Source organism: Gouania willdenowi, chromosome 14, assembly GCF_900634775.1.
Source record: "Gouania willdenowi chromosome 14, fGouWil2.1, whole genome shotgun sequence".
Classification (NCBI taxonomy): Eukaryota; Metazoa; Chordata; class Actinopteri; order Blenniiformes; family Gobiesocidae; genus Gouania; species Gouania willdenowi.
This window is the reverse complement of record NC_041057.1, coordinates 21,705,364-21,724,727: the sequence shown is the minus strand read 5'-3', so window position 1 is coordinate 21,724,727 and position 19,364 is coordinate 21,705,364. Positions and strand designations below refer to the sequence as shown.

The 19,364-nt window shown below is 37.6% G+C and overlaps 1 protein-coding gene across 1 annotated transcript; it reads right to left on the bottom strand.

Moving 5' to 3' along the window:
* Positions 1–1,010: 1,010 nt before the first annotated feature.
* adssl (adenylosuccinate synthase, like) lies at positions 1,011–16,290 on the bottom strand. Its single transcript, XM_028467359.1, has 13 exons — positions 15,993–16,290; positions 12,319–12,421; positions 11,870–11,938; positions 8,486–8,536; positions 8,345–8,411; positions 8,128–8,235; positions 6,361–6,442; positions 5,891–6,017; positions 5,643–5,797; positions 4,225–4,349; positions 3,991–4,088; positions 1,788–1,937; positions 1,011–1,697 (listed from the first exon to the last, which is right to left on the bottom strand). The coding sequence occupies exons 1-13, from the start codon at positions 16,224–16,226 to the stop codon at positions 1,645–1,647; spliced, it is 1,422 nt and encodes a 473-aa protein (XP_028323160.1). The 5' UTR covers positions 16,227–16,290; the 3' UTR covers positions 1,011–1,644.
* Positions 16,291–19,364: the final 3,074 nt, after the last annotated feature.

The following is a 19,364-nucleotide window of genomic DNA, read 5'->3' as shown; positions in this document are numbered from 1 at the left end:
AACTAAGAGAGATTGAGAGACGTGTGGATGATTGAGAAGGAAAAGAAAAGACAGGGATTTTTCATGGGTTTTGAGGACTTTTAGGGCCTATATTACAAAGCTAGATTACTTCTTATCGCGCTAACTACCAGGATTTAATCAGTGTGTGCTGGACTACAAAGCTCGCTAACATCTTACTGAGCTAAATCACCATGGAAACTTATGCTGAACTGCTAGCCTGGTCGAGAGCAGGTTTCGCTCTGGCTAGGATTTCAGTGAGTGATAAAGTCCCGCCTCCTGACCAATCAGTTCTCTTAGAAATCAAGCTGTCCAATAAAAGGTGATATGGGAACACATTACTGTGTGGATCTGATCTGATAGCTGACAGATCAGATCCACATTAATGTCTAAATATTCAGGAGACAAAATACTTAGACATTGATGCAATCCTTTCATTTACCGATGACATCCTATAAGAAATATATAGATTTATATCTGATAGACTGATCTATAATTAGCTGATGAAGCCTGTGTCTCGATCCGTATCCACTCACAGATCGAGACACGGGCTTCGTCAGCTGACTGTGAATGTATGTCACATTATTTATGGTATTAATTCTAACGCCTCACCGGTCGGGACCAGGTTATGAAGTGGATCAGATCATAGAGTATAAAAGCTCCGCCTTCTTGTGTGCAGCACTACTGTTGTTCTTAGACGTCATCATGGATTTAAATTCATTATATTTATTGAAGATCATAGGCTTTTCCTCCTGTGAAAACGCTCGCTCTGCCAGTTTCCCCCCCCCCCCCCCCCCCCCCTTTTATGTGAACGCGCACGTACCCAGGCTGAAAACACTTGGCTTAAATTAGCGAGTTATCATGAACTGTCATAAGACAGCTTCTCTCTGACCATGGAATGTTTGGTTAGTTGAAGCCCGCTAACATAGATGAATCCTGGATGTAATTATCTAGATTCGTAGCATAGGGCCTTAGTGACTATCAAAGAACCTTTTGAAATGAAAAGTAACAAGTGAACATGATTTTCTTTTTATTGGATAGGCAACAAGAGTACTTTACACCAAATGTATGATGATTCAAAAATGGTAGAAAACAAACGCCCTCTGCACATTTCTTTGTTTTTACATTTAATTAAACACATGATCATGAGCAGGTACTAACTCAAGAGGCTAAGAATCCATTGATTTGTGTCAAATCTTTTAAAAACACTGCATCCAACAATCAACAAGATACTTTTTACAAACAAAAAGCAAAGTGAATTGTTATTTTTTTTAAATACATTTAAAAACAGGAATGTCATAGAAATGCTAGCGGCCATTTGATTTTTGTAACAAGGTGTTTTGATGTGAAAAGTGAGCCATCAATGAAAATTAGTCACAACAATTTGCTCAAAACATTACAAAAGAAAACTGTCTTACAAAGTTAAAGTGATCTCCCTCCGAACCAGATTTGAAAGATTAGCAACCAAATAAATACAGGAAAGTGGGAGTGGCTTGCTTAAACCATGTCTGTAGATAATGGGATAAGCTTTGCTGGTGAAGTGTGTTCATTAGGAATGAGTTGGCATGACGGTGCATTTCCACTTCCAAAGAAAACAGATAAAAGCTGGAGTTCTCAGCACAATTATCATCTAAAACTGCAAACAAATCAAAACAGTTTGATCATGCTTTCTCTGGATTTTCCGACGCCGACCCATTTCACTGCAATTAAAGACAAAAAAAAAAAACAAAGAATGAATGGGAGGTTTGTTGGAAGCGGAGACGATAAAGCATTGTTCTTTCTAAACAAACCTGGCACTTGCAGGAAGTTCTCAATGAAGCGGATGTAGTTTTGTGCTTGTTGTGGCAGCTCCTCTAAACTCCGCGCTGCTTCTGTGCTGCAGCACCAGCCGGGCAGGGTCTCGTAGTCCACGGACACACGCGTCAACACGTCCATGTTTGCTGCACACACAAAAAACAAGAAAACACTGGTTATCAAACACAACTAAACAATCATTGCAGATAAACTGTTGAAGAAAATGTTGCTCTCTCAGCCCAATAAACAGCATTTGTGTATTTGCTACCATGACGATAAAAGAAAAACGACAAATTGATCTGCTACAACTGATTTAGAAAGAAAAAAAGCCAAGCTGTGGCATTTCCTGTGAGAAAAGCTGAGCCGAGTGAAATCAGGAACCCTGGAGACTTCAGGTTACGTGCATTTAGCTGAAACCGGATTCTTTACAGCAATTATCTCTGCAATGCAACCTTTTACAAATACTTACACAGGAAAAATTAAGGCAATTCTCAAAAGGATTTTTGCATTTTTAAGGCAAAACGGTCTGGGTATCATTGGATAATCCCTAATTCATCTGTGAACCAAAAATAAAAGAACGGTTTTTCGTCCTGTCCTTTTCAACGTTTTAATTAAAAAACCATAAAACAAATTAATATTGTCCTGTTTTTCGATTGTCGTGTGTCCTTTTCTCCTTTTACAATTGAAAACTGAAAAACAGCAGTTTCCTTTACATTATATCCATTTTCATAGATGCCACTGTGCTTGGTAATAGTTCTTTCACTTCCTGACTATAGAACATTTGTCAGGATCATTATTATTATTATTATCATTAATTTTATACCTGGACTAACTTAAAGGTGCCTTAATATAGAACATTTTTGTAGTCAGTAAAGACAGTTTGAAGTCTTTATTGTGAGGTCAGGATTCTGATGGCCTGGGACATGAAACTGTTGCAGGGCTGAGTAGTTGTGGGTCTGATGCTGGGGAACACGTGCCAAACTCAAGGCCTGGGGGCCAAATCCGGCCCTTTAGAGCATCAATTTTGGCCTGCAGGATAAAGTGGGAATTACAGAAAACATGAACCATCAACTCTCACTGTTTCATAGCTGACATATTCTGAACATTTAGCTCACTTTCCTCACATTTAGCTTATGTTTCTTTCATTTGATTTGTTTTACATCGTTGTTAAAATGTGTAGACATAAAAAAAAAAATCTAAATAAAAAAGTTAAATCTAAATCAAAATGTTTAATCTTATTTTTAAACCAAAATGTAAATCTAAATTTGCTTTGAGTACCATCATGCTGAATGCTTGTAAACCTATAGATAGTTACAGTAACTGACCTTTTACTTGGATGTTCATTGTGTTTTCTACCTGGTAACACACTGTACTTTTTATATTGTATATAGATTTGCCTTATGGTATCATATAGTGTTTGGTCTTGTGAACATTTATTGTTCTAAATGCAAATTTAAATAAAAACTGATTAATAATAAATAAACCAAACCTGCTCTGAGCTCATTCAAAAGCTCCAAAATTACATCACTGGGTAAACCATAAGGTTCATAAAAAGATAATCTCCAACTCATGTGTTTACTGTATTTTTTTTTATTTTTTTTTTTTTCCGTGAACATTTGTGAAATCATGCCTGCAAAGAAACATATCCCCACAGTGCCACCTACCAGTCATTTTTTGTAAGTCCGTTCGTGCGTACTGGTCGCCAGCATCAGCATAATTTCATGTCGAGATTAAAAATGACCAAAAAATGTATCTTTATGTAGCTTTTTTTTAAGGCTTTTTAAAGATCTATCACCCTCTGTGATAGATCCTGTGCCTGCTTTATATTCTCTCTCCCTCTATGCTTTTATTCTGACACAATCACTTCAGCAAGTCAGCTGAAAAAAAAAAAAGCCGGACCACGTGACTTCGTATCACGTGATTTCGTGTTAGAGTTCAAAGGACACACAACAATTGAAAAATGAGCCAATGTTGGTTTGTTTTATGGTTTTTTGATTAAAACGGTAAAATGTTTCCTTGTTTTTTTGTTTGAAAGGGAGAAAAACCATTCTTTTATTTTGGTTCACAGATGAATTAGGGATTATCCAATGATACCCAGATCCAAAACATTCATTGTTTATTCTCCTTTAAAGTGAAACTAAAGCTGTATTTGCAGCCTGGTGATGCCGTGGATGTAATCATTAATTGATCTCGACCAACCTGGGAAACTTGGCAGAGGTTTTCCATCAACCTTGTAGGCCACGGCCACTTTAATCTCAGGCAGCGTGTCCAAAATATCCAGCTTTGTCAGAGCAATTCTGAAAAAAAAAAAAAAAAAAAAAACTATTTTTTTTTTTTTTAAGAAAAAGCTGTAATTCACTTCTTCCTGCAGGTAAACAGATGGCGTGAGTGGAACCCCCACCATGGAGGTAAAACTACAGAAAGTTTGCTTACGCAGAGAATCCGTTGACCATGTGAGCGTATCTGACTAAGATGAGGTCGAGCCACCCACAGCGTCTCCTCCTTCCTGTCGTCACTCCAAACTCTCGCCCTTTGGACTGTAAAAGATCCCCGACGTCCTGAAACGACAACACACCATGTAAAAAGATCAACTAATCAGAAGCCATCATTTCTTTCATTATGATTCTGCACAAAACAACCCTGATACACTCCGTGACTGTACTCAAGTACTTCATTAGGTATCTGTACTTTACTTTAACTTGCAGAGCTCGACCCAAATGCAACCTTTTTTCCAGCATGTGTGAGTAAGAATTTCATCTGGTCTAGTTTGTGTTTCTTTTACTGCATAAGTTTAACTAGCTTGATAATATATTAGCCGTTAAAATGTCAATGTAACATTAGCATGGAAGCTAACACTGCTCAGTTACTGATGCTAACGTTGTGTCCATTAACACAGAAGAGCAAATAATATCAGGAGATGTTTAAAGGGCCCATGTTATGAAACTGACTCCTCTGTGCTTTAAACATCATAAAGTTCTATTAGGGCTTCATACACATGCTCAAAGTGTTTTTTTCATTGATTCCCTCAATCGTTAGTTAGAGGGTGATTTGCTCCTTTCTTACTGCAGGGTGAGGACAAACACCTCGCTCCAATTTGATGACACGTTCCCACTTTGATGATGAATTTGACGCAGGACTGAGCTGGAGAAGCCACGCCTCCAGAAAGCTCTCTGTTGTGATTGACATGTAAACAGACACAGCCACGAAGGTGAGCATGTCAGCATCCTTCGCGCAGTGCTATGTATGTATTTTCTACAGTCTATGTATGTACCGGCGAATGCCCCGCCCCTACGCTCTGTCTCATGTTTATAAAGCAGCATGAGCTCAGCTACAAAGTGGGTGGGAGGAGGGCGGGGCCGTCCTCTGGCCCTACGTCACCGTGCGAGAAGGAGAAAGTCAGTGTCCCGTCAATACTAGAATATAAATACAGCATTTAATGCTAATGCTAGGTTATTGCTATTGCTAGGCTAATACTAGGTTAAAGCTAATGCTATGTTAATGCTAGCTTCATGCTATTGCTGGGTTAATGCTGATGCTAGGTTCATGCTATTGCTAGGCTAATGCAGTGCAATGTGGGCCAGCACCTGCAGCCTCACTTTCATTTTCTTCAGGAAATGCAAATATTCTAGTTATTATTATTATATATTATTCCTTAACAGGATAGGTAAAATTCATAGTAGGGAAACAATATGTATGACATTACATTATTATGTCGCAGTGTGCAGGAGTAGGGGGTACATAACTTCAGGTTAAATGTCTGAAGGGGAACAGGACTGTGAAAAGTCTGGGAACCAGTGCTCTGGAACAACCGTTGCATCAATGAATACTAATAAAGATCAATAAAGGCTTACATTATTCTGCTCAGTTGGGAAAGCACCGACGCCCACCCGGGTGGTGTATGCTTTGACCACGCCGTAGACTCGGCCCACATGTGATGGTGGAACACCAAGCCCGGTGCACACGCCTCCCACAGTGCAGTTAGAGGACGTGACGAAAGGATACGTTCCTAAAATATAAAAATAAAAAACATAAATGTATTAGTGTGTTACAGTTATGCATTAGTGATCTTCCTCCACAGCATGAAGCACTTGTTACTCACCAAAGTCAATATCCAGGAGAGCAGCATTTGCTCCTTCCACCAAGATTTTCTTACTGGGTCCAGTAAGTGCTTTGTGCATGAAATAAACCCCATCAGTCACCAGGGGGCGCAGGCGCTCAGCGTATTCCTGACAAAATAAAAAGCCATGGTATCAAAAATGTAATAATAAAAACTCAAATACATTGGCTTTCTTTTACTACAAGCATCTTTAAAAGCTAGTTTTTATTCTATTTTTTTATAATGTACAAAGAATATGGGAAACTCTAAACTGAAAAGAACAAACTCCAGGTTTCGACTAAAACACATAAGTTAAAACAGCTTATTTCCCAGAGTTACCTCATACTGACAAAATTATCATTTTCATCTTCTATAAAACATTGTTTTAAAAGTCCGAAAACTGAAAAAAAAAACACACACACACTACTACTAGTGAATAAGTGAGTCTATAGTGTGAAATGGATGGTTCTCACCTTCAGCTGATTCAGTTCACTGTCAATGTCCACCTTTAGGTTTGGATACATGGTGAGAAAATGTTCAGCCAACATTCTAAACCTGCAGAGCACACAGAGCACTTTAATGTTGTTCTCATGCGTTTGTGGAGCTGCTTTATGTGCATTTTTTCTGTATGAAATACACCTATTAACATGTTCAACAGATGCTGGAAGAACAACATATTAATAGCAACCATTAATATTTTAATCTGACACACATAAGCCAGTGCTGATGTATTGCTTTGTTCAAAATGCTTTTGTTTTTTATAAACTAATGTTTCAAATTAAATTTTTACAGTAACTGTAATTTATCTTAGAATAAACTAGTTTATCATAAATATGTGTTTTGTGTTACATTTTTACTGTGTGTCTCAACTCCTGCAGCCCCCCTGGGGTTCATTGAACCCAGGTTTAGAGCCACTGATATAGAGGAACAAATGATTTTATTGTAAATGTTGAAGTGCAGGCGTTTACAGAGTTATTTGCCATTTAGTCGTCCTTGTAATACTTTGAGGAGTTGTAAAGGTGGTCGTACTTCCTGAAATCCTTAATTATTCTCTCTTTGGACTTGATCCATTGTAAAGAAAACACTCGCTCCACAAAAAGTGTAAAAATGGAGGTGATGACAAATAAACTGAAAAAGGCATTCGCCAGAAATTTGGTTTTGAGTGGACCAATCTCAGTTTGCTTCATTAGGATTTTTTGAAGGTCTGAGTAGCTACGGCGTCAACGTGATGCAGAAGCATAAATCACATTTAAAAGCTTAAAGTCCGTGTAAAGTAAATTCTGACATTTTCTTCTAAACATGTTAAATAAGTCATAAATGTATTCCTTAAAACATGTGCAAAGCCGTTCAACCATTTATAATGTCATTGTGGAGCTAGGCTTCAAAAACTGTGTTGACCAATTTCTGTGTTCAGGATTTAATGGGCCGAAAACACATCATATATCCAGACATGTGAATAAAATGCGTCCGCTAGTGCTACATTTTCCATGAAATTAGCACTTTTATATACCGTGATTTTGTTTTTCGCCTCTAGTGGGCGCAGGTTTGACTCTACTCGGGAGAGATGCACATATTTGGACTCGGGCGGAGCAGACCTGTTTGGCCCGATCTGAGCATTTTTGGATTTTTCCTAAGTTTTTTGGTCTTTCACACTCCCATATGTTTAGGATTAGTACACAGAGGCGACGCCTCCCGTCCCACGCATGGGCGTGGTTCCAGCGCCTCTAGCTGACACGCCCACAGCGTTTAAGAGCAGAGAGAAGGGCTTGTTTTAACATGATTTTGAGACCTAATTTTAAATACTTAGATTTTTTTTTTCATCTTTCAAATTTGGCTCAGTAATCACTGACATGTTTCTGTGGTGTGACATACTCATTACACGTATGTATTTCTGCTTTATACAGATTTTTGGCAAAAATCATCTTTGGACATGATCAACCTCAACAATAGCCGACTACGTTTCCCCCTCTCAGGTTTCATTTTTATGACATTTACAGATTTACTACAACCTGTGTAAAATGCAATAGTTTTAAGTCAAAGTGCTAAATATTATTTTGGCTTTAAGATTTGCTGCATCTTGGCTGAGTACCGACTGTGAACTACAGGCATTTATTGCATCAGGTACAAACAAACCCAACAACCTCATACTGACGCCAAACACTGTTCAGTCTACAGTGTGTGAATGATGGTGGAGAACCTTTAGTGTATTAACATGGATAAATGATAACCGTGAAGCTTACTTGTCCTCAAAAACTTTGAAGTCAGAGACGAGGTCACAGACTCGCAGCCCATTGCGAGCAGCTTTAGAAGAGTAGGCCGGCCCGATGCCTTTCTTTGTGGTTCCCAAACTAGAGAACAAACACATTCCATAAGAATCAAAGTTCATCCCAACACACAATCTCACAAATATTAACCGGACAGACGTGCAGCTTTTCAACAAAGTACAAGTGTGTTTACTTTTTCCCTTCTTGCTGTTGCCGCTGCTGCTCCTGGATTCCATCCACTGCTTGATGGAAGTTGAACACTAAAGACACACAAAGTGAGGCTGTGAGACAACATTTCAAATCCAAACACTGGAACTAAGCAATATTTACTCACCGATGTGAGCACGGTCAGATATCTTTAATCTCTCCTCCCATCCATGTAATCCTGCAAAGACAACAATGAAGGAGCGACATTAAAGCAGTGTACTATGGAGGCCCAAAAGAGTCATGATTAAATAGATAAAAACATTTTGAAATAAATACCATTTTGATAAATAACAGACAAATATATAATATGGCCATTAAATTGTTAAATAAGGTAATATTATGAAATACGTTTTATTTTTCTTAAATACTGTATATATTTCCACAAAGGCCTTTTTATTTCATAATGTCGTTTTTCAGCAGAATGACTCTGGTCTGTCAATCAAAGCTAGTGGGTTGGACCTCGGCTGGATCCTTTAAGATTGATTAGTTTTCTTGGACATCGGTCATGGCCGTTCTTTGACCGACACAGTGGTAGCAATGGGAGGGAATATAAATAAAAGTATTAATAATAAAAAAATAAAGCAAGAAAAGTGCTGTGAGATGTGTCTAGCTTGAATGTATTCATGTTGAGTGAGGGAGCGGGTGCATGCGCATGGCTGATGAGCACGTGTGTGGGTGTCAGTGGACCAGATGCGTGTGTTAAGACCTGGGTTCAGTCCAACACGGTGACCGTGACAGGTAGTGAGGGTTATGTTCACAGTGCAGGTAATTAATAAAGTACAGCTCTCCAACACCAACACAGCCTGTTGTTTCTGCGCAGTTCCACTTTTATCTGAGGATTTAACACTGGAGGAGGAGCTACATTCAGCTCTGGAGAGTAAGGACCTCCCCTGTGTCCCCCAACCACGGTTAAGAGATGAAAACAGTAAAAGTTTAAACAAGAGAATTACAACATTACTCGGTCCGTGAATGGATATTTATCTGCTTTTGGCTTGCAGTTTTTTGGAGTCAAAGGTTGTTATAGCAACCACAGAAGAATGTACATTGTAACGAAAAAACTACAGATCGTTTACTTAAACTGAATGGATACTATGAAATTTAAGGGTGCATTTCTCACTAGAAATGTCATCAAAACATTTCTAGTCACAATCTATCTTGAAATAAGGCTATTTTCTATTAAAATATATGTCTCCGCCATGTTTTTCATTGCCTGTGGGTGGAACACGGACCCTCAGCGTAGAAATTAAACACCAAAAGGGTACCCCGTGTGTCGAACACTGACGCTAAGGGGTCCTGACCGATGGTCAATATGTGACGAGTTGAGAATGAGACTGTGTTACTCTAATGTGTGATGCACTCGTGGCCCTCAGGCTTTTCAGCATTAGTGATAAGTCTCCACCAATTGATACTGCAAGTGCTGCTGCTCATGTCTGTGTAAAGGATCAGCCAATCACTTCACTGGCTCCGCCTTATGATCTTTGATTGACAGACCGAAGTCATTCTGCTGAAAAAACGACAAAATAAAAAGACCATTGTGGAAATAGATATTTAAGAATAATAGAACGTATTTCATAATAATATTGCCTTAAATAACAATTTAATGGCCACATTATAGATTGGTCTGTTATTTATCAAAATGGTATTCATTTCAAAATGTTTTTATTTATTGAAATATGACTCTTTTGGGCTTCCATAGTGTACGTCCATGATCACTCACTGTTACACAACACCAAAAAATTCCAACTATAACTGAAAAATAAAACTAAGGCTGAACAATTTTGATTTTTTATAAAAAATCTTTAAGAAAAATCTAAAAATCTGCATTTTATATCACAAATTTGTCTGCACATTTTCTTTGTCTGCACATACTGTCAAAGGTCATTGGGAGTTTGATTTACCTAAAAAACGTCCAATTGTGAGAGCAGATATTAGTTCTCCTTACTTTTCCTGCACGGTAGTATGTGTGATGTTACTGACTGGATATTAGTAAGCTTTAATTTTTTCATATCTGTTTATTTTATTTATTTATAAACCGTCCTGTCAAGTTCAGAGAGAGTTTAAGAAGTGCAGTCCACATGTTTACATGTTTGATTCATGAAACGTAAAGTTAGTTAGATATGTTGAAGAGGTGAAGCCACAGATTTGTTCGCTTTATTGTTGTAATCTGTGCTTTAAAATGTATACTTTATATTTATTTGAAGTTTAAATAAATCTGAATTTCTTTATTATGAAACAGATTGATTTATTGCTTGTGCTCATTGAAAAACATGACAAGAGGCCCTTGAAAAAATTATTGCATATTAAACCGTAATCACAATATTGAGGGAAAAAAATAAAAATAAATCGCAGTTAGATTATTTTCCAAAATCGTTCAGTCCTAAATAAAACCTGTGGGTCTGCACTGGGGCCTTTATTGTGCCATCATGAACATTACAATGCTATAATCCTTTATGATGTAAATTAATATATCATGTGAAATGACAGAAAGTTATCTTACTTATTGGAAATTGATAAAGTCAATAACCTAATAATATAATTAATATTTATTGATGTTTTCCTGACATTTTGGCCTATAGATGGCCTGTACTACGAAGCTGGATTTCCGCTTATTGCGTTAACTTCCTGGAATTATTCCACGCTGTATGTGTTCGTGCCCTGGTTAACTTCTTAATGGGGTAAATCTCCATGGTAACTAGGGGTGAGTATTGACAAGGATGTTGCAATACGATACTTGACGCAATACGTGGGTCACGATACGATATCGCGATATTCTACCCAGTTAATATCAAAATTAAACGTAGAGATGAAAAATCAAGTTGCTGTATATGTTCATCAGAAGATATTAATCATTCAGAGGACAAATTGAGCCAAAACTATTTGTTTCAAAACATCATATTTATTATTAGTGTTTTTGCACATTTTCACTGAAAAAAAGTGTCACACACTGCCATCATAAAATAAAGTGCAACACGTTTCTTTTCACTGAAACTACTGTGTAGAAGTCTCAAACTATGGGGGAATGAATGGGGGAGGGGGAAATCAGAAAACCCAGAAATTTGAATTGGATATTCGTTTTCAGGCTAATATCGGAACGATATCGAATCGGGACACCCCTGTGTGTGTCTACAGTTCAAGAGAAAATAGTGGTGTGCAGAGAGAATCAGTGGGGAATGTAGTTCAGTGAACAGCTTTGTCAGATTTGATTAGTTCAGGTGCGGTAACTTAACTGTCTTTAGATTTCAGTGGTTTGACAACAAACCTTTAGCTTGTCAGCAGAGCTGTCACAATTACTAACTTAGTAAAGTTACTTTACCAACTATAGAGACGGAATAATAAATATATTTGAGTAGCCCTGCTTAATAATCACTGCTTTACTTCAATGGTTCCATTGTTGACGTATCTTCTCTTAAATTAAATTAATTTTCATAACAATAGATACTTTCAAAGTTGATGAATGATACTAATCAGAGATTTTAGACAAACTTAATAAGATTAACAGATCAGAGCTCACCTTTTCCTTTATGCAGGTTCTTCTCAGCCTCTTCGAACAGACCAGGCAGGTGTATCACTACGCCATTGCCTGAAACGTGAAACATCTCTTTAAAAATGGCCCTGCATGTGTTATACATTAATCACTGTTTCTCTTTGGAGATTATCTATACATCAGACAGATTACTTGGTCCTCATTTACTAACATAACTGCTTGTAAATCTTAGAAACCATTAATCACAGAGTAACTTCACACAGTGTTCCTGTGTGTAGGTCTATGCTACTGACTGCACAATCAGTCCAGGTCATTTCCTCAGTGATATGAGGCTAAAACACTGATAAGAGGGTCTGCGGTAGCTCATGTTTGCTCTTATAAAAGCTTTACACTGACACTAAAAGGACTTTATTGGCACATTTATCAACCCGCCATCACTTTCCCTTTCAAAATAAAACGTTAACACCTTCACATACCTATGAAAGAGACAGCCTTCTTGTTGAGCACGCCACTGGGCAGCAGGTGAAAGTCATACTCCACTGAGTCCACAACCACTGTGTGGCCTGCATTGTTTCCTCCCTAAAAACAGCAAAAAACACAGGCCGCTTTAGCAAGACTGCTAACATCGCACAGGGGTGAAAGTAAAAGATTACAAGTACTCACGTTACTGTAATTGAGTTGCTTTTAAGGGTACTTGTACTGTTTTTGAGTATATTTCTAGATCAGTAATTTTACTTAAAGGAACCATATATAGTTTACTGGAATATTGCACTATAATGGTGTCACTGGTAAGAAAGACCCTATTTTTTGTTTACAGAAAGCACTATTGGAGAAACTTATTCATTTACATTGGAATGTTGACACTTATTTACAGAAAAGTTGCACTAAAATAGTGTCACTGTTCATAGGACACTTTTTCAATTTATTGTTTTTCAGAGATATAAAATAAAAACTGTATTTTTTCACTTAATCTTTTTTTTCTTATTGTCATTGATTATCGTAGATTGATTTCTGACCAGGATATCGATAATCGCAGTATCGTCATATTGTGAGATAATAGTTATCGCGTGGTACCCAGATCTTCCCACCCCTACCTTTCAGTCCATTGAGTTCTATAGGAGGTGAAGCATTCAGGATCGTTTAGCAGCTTTTTCAGTCAAAATGACAACATGTGCTGCTTTGGGTTGCTCTAAAAATCAGTACAAGTTAAAAAAAACCTCTTATTTACCAAAATTTGCTAAACAAAATCCGTGAGCCGAAAAAATCTCTGCCCGCAGATGGCGACAGTTCCAACTCTGCTGTTTCATAGATGACATGAAGAAGAGAAGAGCTCCGTGCATGTAAATATCATGTAAACACAGGCAACCAGGATCGACTGCTGATCATTAATGCTGACCCAAGTTGAATTGAATTTATCTGCTACAAAGAAACGGCGTTCTTGTCAGAAATGGTTGAAAGTATGGTTTAATTATCCAGATTTTTATGCTCTTCTCTTCTTCATGCCGTCCACGAAACAGCCAAGTTGGAACTGTCAGCCCTGCGTTCACAGATTTTTTTTGGCTCATGGATTCTATTTATCAAATTACAGTAAAGAGGTTTACATCGACTTTTTTTTTTTTTTTAACTTGCACTCATTTTTAGAGCAACCCAAAGCAGCACAAGTTGTCATTTTGACTGAACAGCTACTAAATGATCCTGAATGCTTCACCTCCTATAGAACTCAATGGGCTGAAAGGAGCGATTGGCATCATCTATGAAATCCTTTCAAAATGGCGGCGCACCGGCTTAAAAACGATAAACTAGTCCAATTTTTCAATAATATTAATATGATGGAAAATAATGTGTTTTGTTAGGCATAGATCTTCTAATAAGGACATTTCAAAGGTTTTAAGCCATATTTGTAAAAACAGTGGAGGATCCCTTTAAGTATGTTTTAAAAGAAGTAAAGTAATTTGTTACATTTCTACACCCAACCATTACTGAGTAAATAATTGACATTAAATGAAATGACAAGACAATAAAAATGCATCACATCATAGCCGACCAACCAGATTAAACATAATGCACTGGGCCAAAACAGTACTGAATACCTTTTAGGGCTGCACAATTCATCAAATTATAATCATGATTACGATTTTGGCCTCCATGATTAAATTTACCTGATCGTCTGCGATTTTTACATGCAAAATGTGGGCTCTGCTGCATATCTAATCAGGCACTTTCTCAGCCCCAGTAGTCAGCCCACCACCAGGGGGCGAACACATGATTAAGGCTTCATTAAGTTACCTTAAAAACAAGCGAGCAACACTTCAGCTGCTCGTCAGCCGAGGGACACTAGGTAAACTAAACTGATGAGAGCGAATCAGGTCTTTTTATACTAATATATATATGTTTATTTGATAGGGACAGAACAAGAAGCATTGTTACAAGTAACCGATGCCATATTCATAGGCCATATAGCTAACAGCTAATTCGCAGACCTGGTCCCTAAGACATAAAAATACATAACACATTTACATAAATCACTTCTGTTGTAGCCATTTTGCATTCGTGTTGTTACCTTTTTGCATTTGTGTTCATTTCTTTAAATGCATTCACCTGACACTTCCCGGCCACCGGGTTTCCGCAACGGAAGTGTTTTTCCGACGGACCGGTATTACAGACGGACACATTTCTGGCGGATGTTTTTAACCCACCAGAACAGAGAAGAACAAGAAGAAGACATCGAAACACGTATGAAAATAAGTGAAAGTTGATGAGGATACTCATGTTTTTCATATCAGGCTATCATATCATAATACCCGTCCGTCGAAAACACTTCCGTTGCGGAAACACTTCCGCCGTGGCTGGTTTGCATTCGTGTTGTGACCTGTTTGCATGTGTTCGTTTCTGTAAATGCATTGACCTGACACTTTCCAGCCACCGTACACAACAGCTGCAATGATACGAATAACTGCTCTTCAAGCACAAACAGTGCAGTGTCTGCTTTAGCTTAGATTATTTGTTTAAACAATCAATTATGTCACAACAAAGACATCAATGTTGACTCAAGTACAAAAAACAAAAGGACTCTTAGCAAATGAAATAATAATGATTTGTTTTGTATTCTAAGTTAGTGCCTTACATTAATTTACTTGTGATTAATACAAGTCCATCTTTGCACAGTATCTGAAAATGTGTGGATATCTGTCCTTTTATATTCTGTATGTATCTTGAAAATGTTTTACTGTTAGTTTACACCGTGGCTTAGAAAAAAAGTTTCCTCAATTATTCTGTATGTCCGGCACATGTTAAAAAACTGACAAGATAACTGAATTTGAAGTAAAATATGACTTTCGTGCCTGACCTCTTATTTGCAGGGGGCGTGGCCTCAATACCTCTGCAGTAAACAGTGTGCACGTGATATTCTAAAGTATATTTGTATAAAATCTGATTGTTTTGGTCATGACGGTGATAAAATATTTTTTCCCTAAGTATGTTTAACATCACAGTTAGGGCAAACCTTTAATCCCCCATCAACCCCCCCCCCCCCCATATTCCCATAAAACCAATGTTAATTTCTTTGGAAGTGCTGGAATTTTTCAACCCTAATGTAACCCCCACATTTATTTGTCACGATTCACCACTGGCTCAACTTCACCTACTTGTCTAGAAACTAAAAGGCTCACTTCCTCACCCACCATCACTTCCTCACCCAGTCTGTGCTCATTTGTTGCTTAATCCAGATTATTAAACACATCATACTGAGTTTAATTAATCTAATGAGTGTTGATCACTGTATAAATGAGAACAATGTAAGATTAACTAACGGTGTGTGAGTGTTTGTGTGTGTATGTGTCCAGGTCCAGCTGGTGACGACAGCCGGTCCCAGTGTTATGTAACTCTATAGTGTCTGTGTGTGTGTGTGTGTGTGTGTGTCAGCTGGACTCTATCTATCAGGCTATAACCACCAACAGAAACAACCAGAGACCACGTTAGCATTGTGTGCTAGCCTCAGTTAGCTCTCCAACATCCGGGAGGTCACACAAGGTTGTTTACGTCTAAGCAGTTCGTGTTTATCACTCAATTAACTCCGGGGGTGAAATCGTTCAACACTATTATTGCTGACAAAAAGCAGACCGACTATATTTATTTAAAAATAGCTCCGTACCTGACACCTGCACACGATATCCGCATCCATGGCCAGCAGGTCCACCACCTTCCCTTTGCCCTCGTCGCCCCACTGCGCTCCGAGAACCACCGTCACTTTGTTCTGAGGCTCCTTCGGGGTGCGCAGCGACGAGTCGTACTGGATGCTCTCCCGGAGCCGCTTCACCACCGGCTCACCATTCACGGCCACGGTGTCCTGGCCGTTCAGGTTAGCCATGCCGCTGCCGGATGCCATGCTGCCTTTATGCACCGGAATACCGTTTTACCGCGTCTACGACTACACGGGAAGTGCTGTTCCCCGCCATAACCGCTAGGAGGCACTCGCTGAGTTTGAAGGCACGCGCTTTAAGCACTAAGTCTGATGTCATTAGTAGTGTATCCCATTTCGATAATGTACAAAGATTACGTTCGTGAGAAATACCTGGATATACACTATCGCCGTGTTGTAAATGTCATCCTAAACCACTACTTGCACTAACTCTGACGTCATAACTAGTTTGTAGTGCGTTCCAGAGCCGTGTGAGAGTTGCGACAACGGAAGTTCAAAAATGCTTGACCGTCACGTGATTCATGTAGACGAATTAGTTCCCCGGAAGTTATTGGCGGGCAATTTGAATTCGATTCCGAGTGACATAACTGGGATTTTCGGACATTTGTCATCAATAACTGCATTCATTTACATTTTTTATACCGTACACCGTCATATGTTTGTGTGTATACAATATATATTTTTATGTAGTTCCATAAATAGTTTTTTTTTTTTTTCTAACGTAAATTCGTTTTAAAGATGAGTGTAAACAGCTAGTTTACCTGCTTTTTTGACGTAGTTAAGGCCAACATTAATTTGGTTAAAAACCGCGTTGATATGTTTCGTACACAGGATGTATTGCTTAGAATTTTCTTTAATGTTCTTAAACTTGTATGATATTCAGATCAATCACATCCCAATGTTTATTGACATACTAATAGCCATACAACTTTTATGCATGGAACAAACTTTTATTTAGAAAGGGTGTGTTTAAAAATTCATACGAGTTTATTTTCTTCCATTTCACTAATCCCATGGTAAAAAGGGCCTATGTAGTCTTAATGATTTAATGTAATCTTTGACTTTCAGATATGTATATATTTTAGATACCCTTATATAACACCATATGTATGCATGAATGAATAACATTTACAAATTCAGAATAACTTCACTGTGTACTTTTTGTTTTGCAAAAGGCAGAAATATATATTTAGCTTGCATGTGCAGAAATCTGAAAAAAGGGGTCATTAAAAAACACACCACATCCAGAGAGGACACACTGAAAACATATTTAATATGTTTATACAAATATAAAAGTAGACATTAGATTTTTACTATGCAACTATGCATTAAGATTAATTCATTAAATAAATGTCCAACAAAGTCAGAAACATAAATAACTTGTCATGCAGTTTGTCTGTGTCTTTCATACATGGTGTCCTTGCATGTAGTTGCCATGGCTTCCCAACCGAACCAGAGAGAATAAAGAAATGCAATCTCAAAATAAATCAGGATTATAACTATTAAAAACTCTGTGAGGTAATCATATTTTGTTTGCAATTTTTCACAAATAACACAATTGAAAAAAAGCTTGCTGTTTGATAAAAAAGAAAAAAGAAGAAGAAGAAGATATGTAGCCTATGTGGGTAGATAAAAGTGAGTTGTGTGTGTGAAGTAAACTCAAATAATTCTGCAGACACATTTTCAGGCATTAATTGATTATTATTACTATTTCATTCATTAATTTAATTTACTACAGCAAAATAAATCACGTTTAAAAGTGTTTTCTCTAATTCCACATAGTTGGATGAAATTGCATCAATCAAATTTAACCGTGTGGTTAAGGCTGTGTGTTGTTAACGTTATCCAGTAACGTTAGCATATTCTTAGCCTCATCTGTTATCTGCTAATGATCCCTTAATCTACACGTTTAGCAGAGGAAAATCCACTAACATGCTTTAATGCACACATTACTGAGTTTAGATACACTGATAATAATAATAATAATAATAATAATAATAATAATAATAATAATAATAATAATAATAATAATAATATTCACTATGATTATTTAAATGTATTACCATTCAAAAGTGCATCACAAACTGTCTGATCCGCTCCAGCTTTATTGGCTGCAATAGTAAACAGCTCACTTCAGGGGAACTTTTGAGGATCCATGAGCCGCCATCAGGGGCATTTCTAGACCCCCTGGGGGCCTATAGGCAAGAAGGACTATGGGGCCTCCTGGCCCCAGAATGATGATGAATGAAGTCCAGGACAACGGATCAGTAAAGAAATACTTTATTAAATAATTAACATATAAAATAAATAACATAGCGCTCTAAACTAAATGCAAACTTTACACACAGTATATACAGTAAATGCCAGAAAAACAAACACAACTGAAATGTGCAAAATTTTAAGTATGATAAAAATGCAACCAAGCAAAAAAAACAAGGAACTGAGGAAAGTAAGAGTACACAAACCATTTCTCATTAGATTTTCTAATCATTTCTCATTGTCATTTTGTAATTTTCTTTGGTGAATCTCTGAGGTGGGTTTTCTGAACTTTGGGGAAGTCCATGTCTGTTATTTGGAGTGGTTCTTTTCTCACAATTTGACATTGAGCATTGTCATCGATAGCTTTTGGCCACAGCACAGGATCATCTGATATTATTTGATTTGCTATTATTTGAGTACCTTCTGTTCTGGTGATGTGGTGTCATGGGTTGGTGAGGAAGTGGTGATGGAATGCTGTGCTGCAATGCTGCTGCTGCATGAAGGTACCATCACGTCCTACTCTTCTTCTTCAAGACCCCCCTCATGATCTGAGGTTGATATTGCTAGAAAGAAAATAGTATAAGAAGCAATTGTTTAAGACAAATATTTGTGTGGTCATATTAAATTAGATAGCTCCCATGATATATTTTAAACTTTAAAATGTATTTTAAAAAGTTAAACTAAATAAGTTCCTACTTTTATGTAGAGAGGTCTGCTGCTGCTGCTGCTGCTGAAGTTGGTGTTGTTGTGGTGGTGGTTGTGGTGGTGATGGTCCAAAAAACTTCAACAAAACTCCTCGAGGAAGAAAAAAGAAAAGAGCACAATGTATTTGGTTGGCTTGCATAAAGTAAAGTAAAGTAATGTGCATGCTACAGAAAGACTAAACATTTGAGATATGCATGTAATAATTGATGAATATTAATTTGCAGTAACAACTTTCATGCTTCATGTAAACATTTCATTTATTGTAACATTTAGGCTATAGCAGAACATTTATGGATGTATCAGTTTCACCATTTGACAACAAACACTTTATTCTGGGAGAAAATATCATTGGCAGCAAAG

Excerpts from the sequence above, each read along its gene's own strand:
- adssl (XM_028467359.1), bottom strand. The coding sequence starts at position 16,226 with ATGGCATCCGGCAGCGGCATGGCTAACCTGAACGGCCAGGACACCGTG. Across the intron at positions 1,938-3,990 it reads ACCTCTGCCAAGTTTCCCAG|CAAACATGGACGTGTTGACG; the intron begins GTTGGTCGAGAT and ends TTGTGTGTGCAG. Across the intron at positions 1,698-1,787 it reads GAACTTCCTGCAAGTGCCAG|TGAAATGGGTCGGCGTCGGA; the intron begins GTTTGTTTAGAA and ends CTTTAATTGCAG.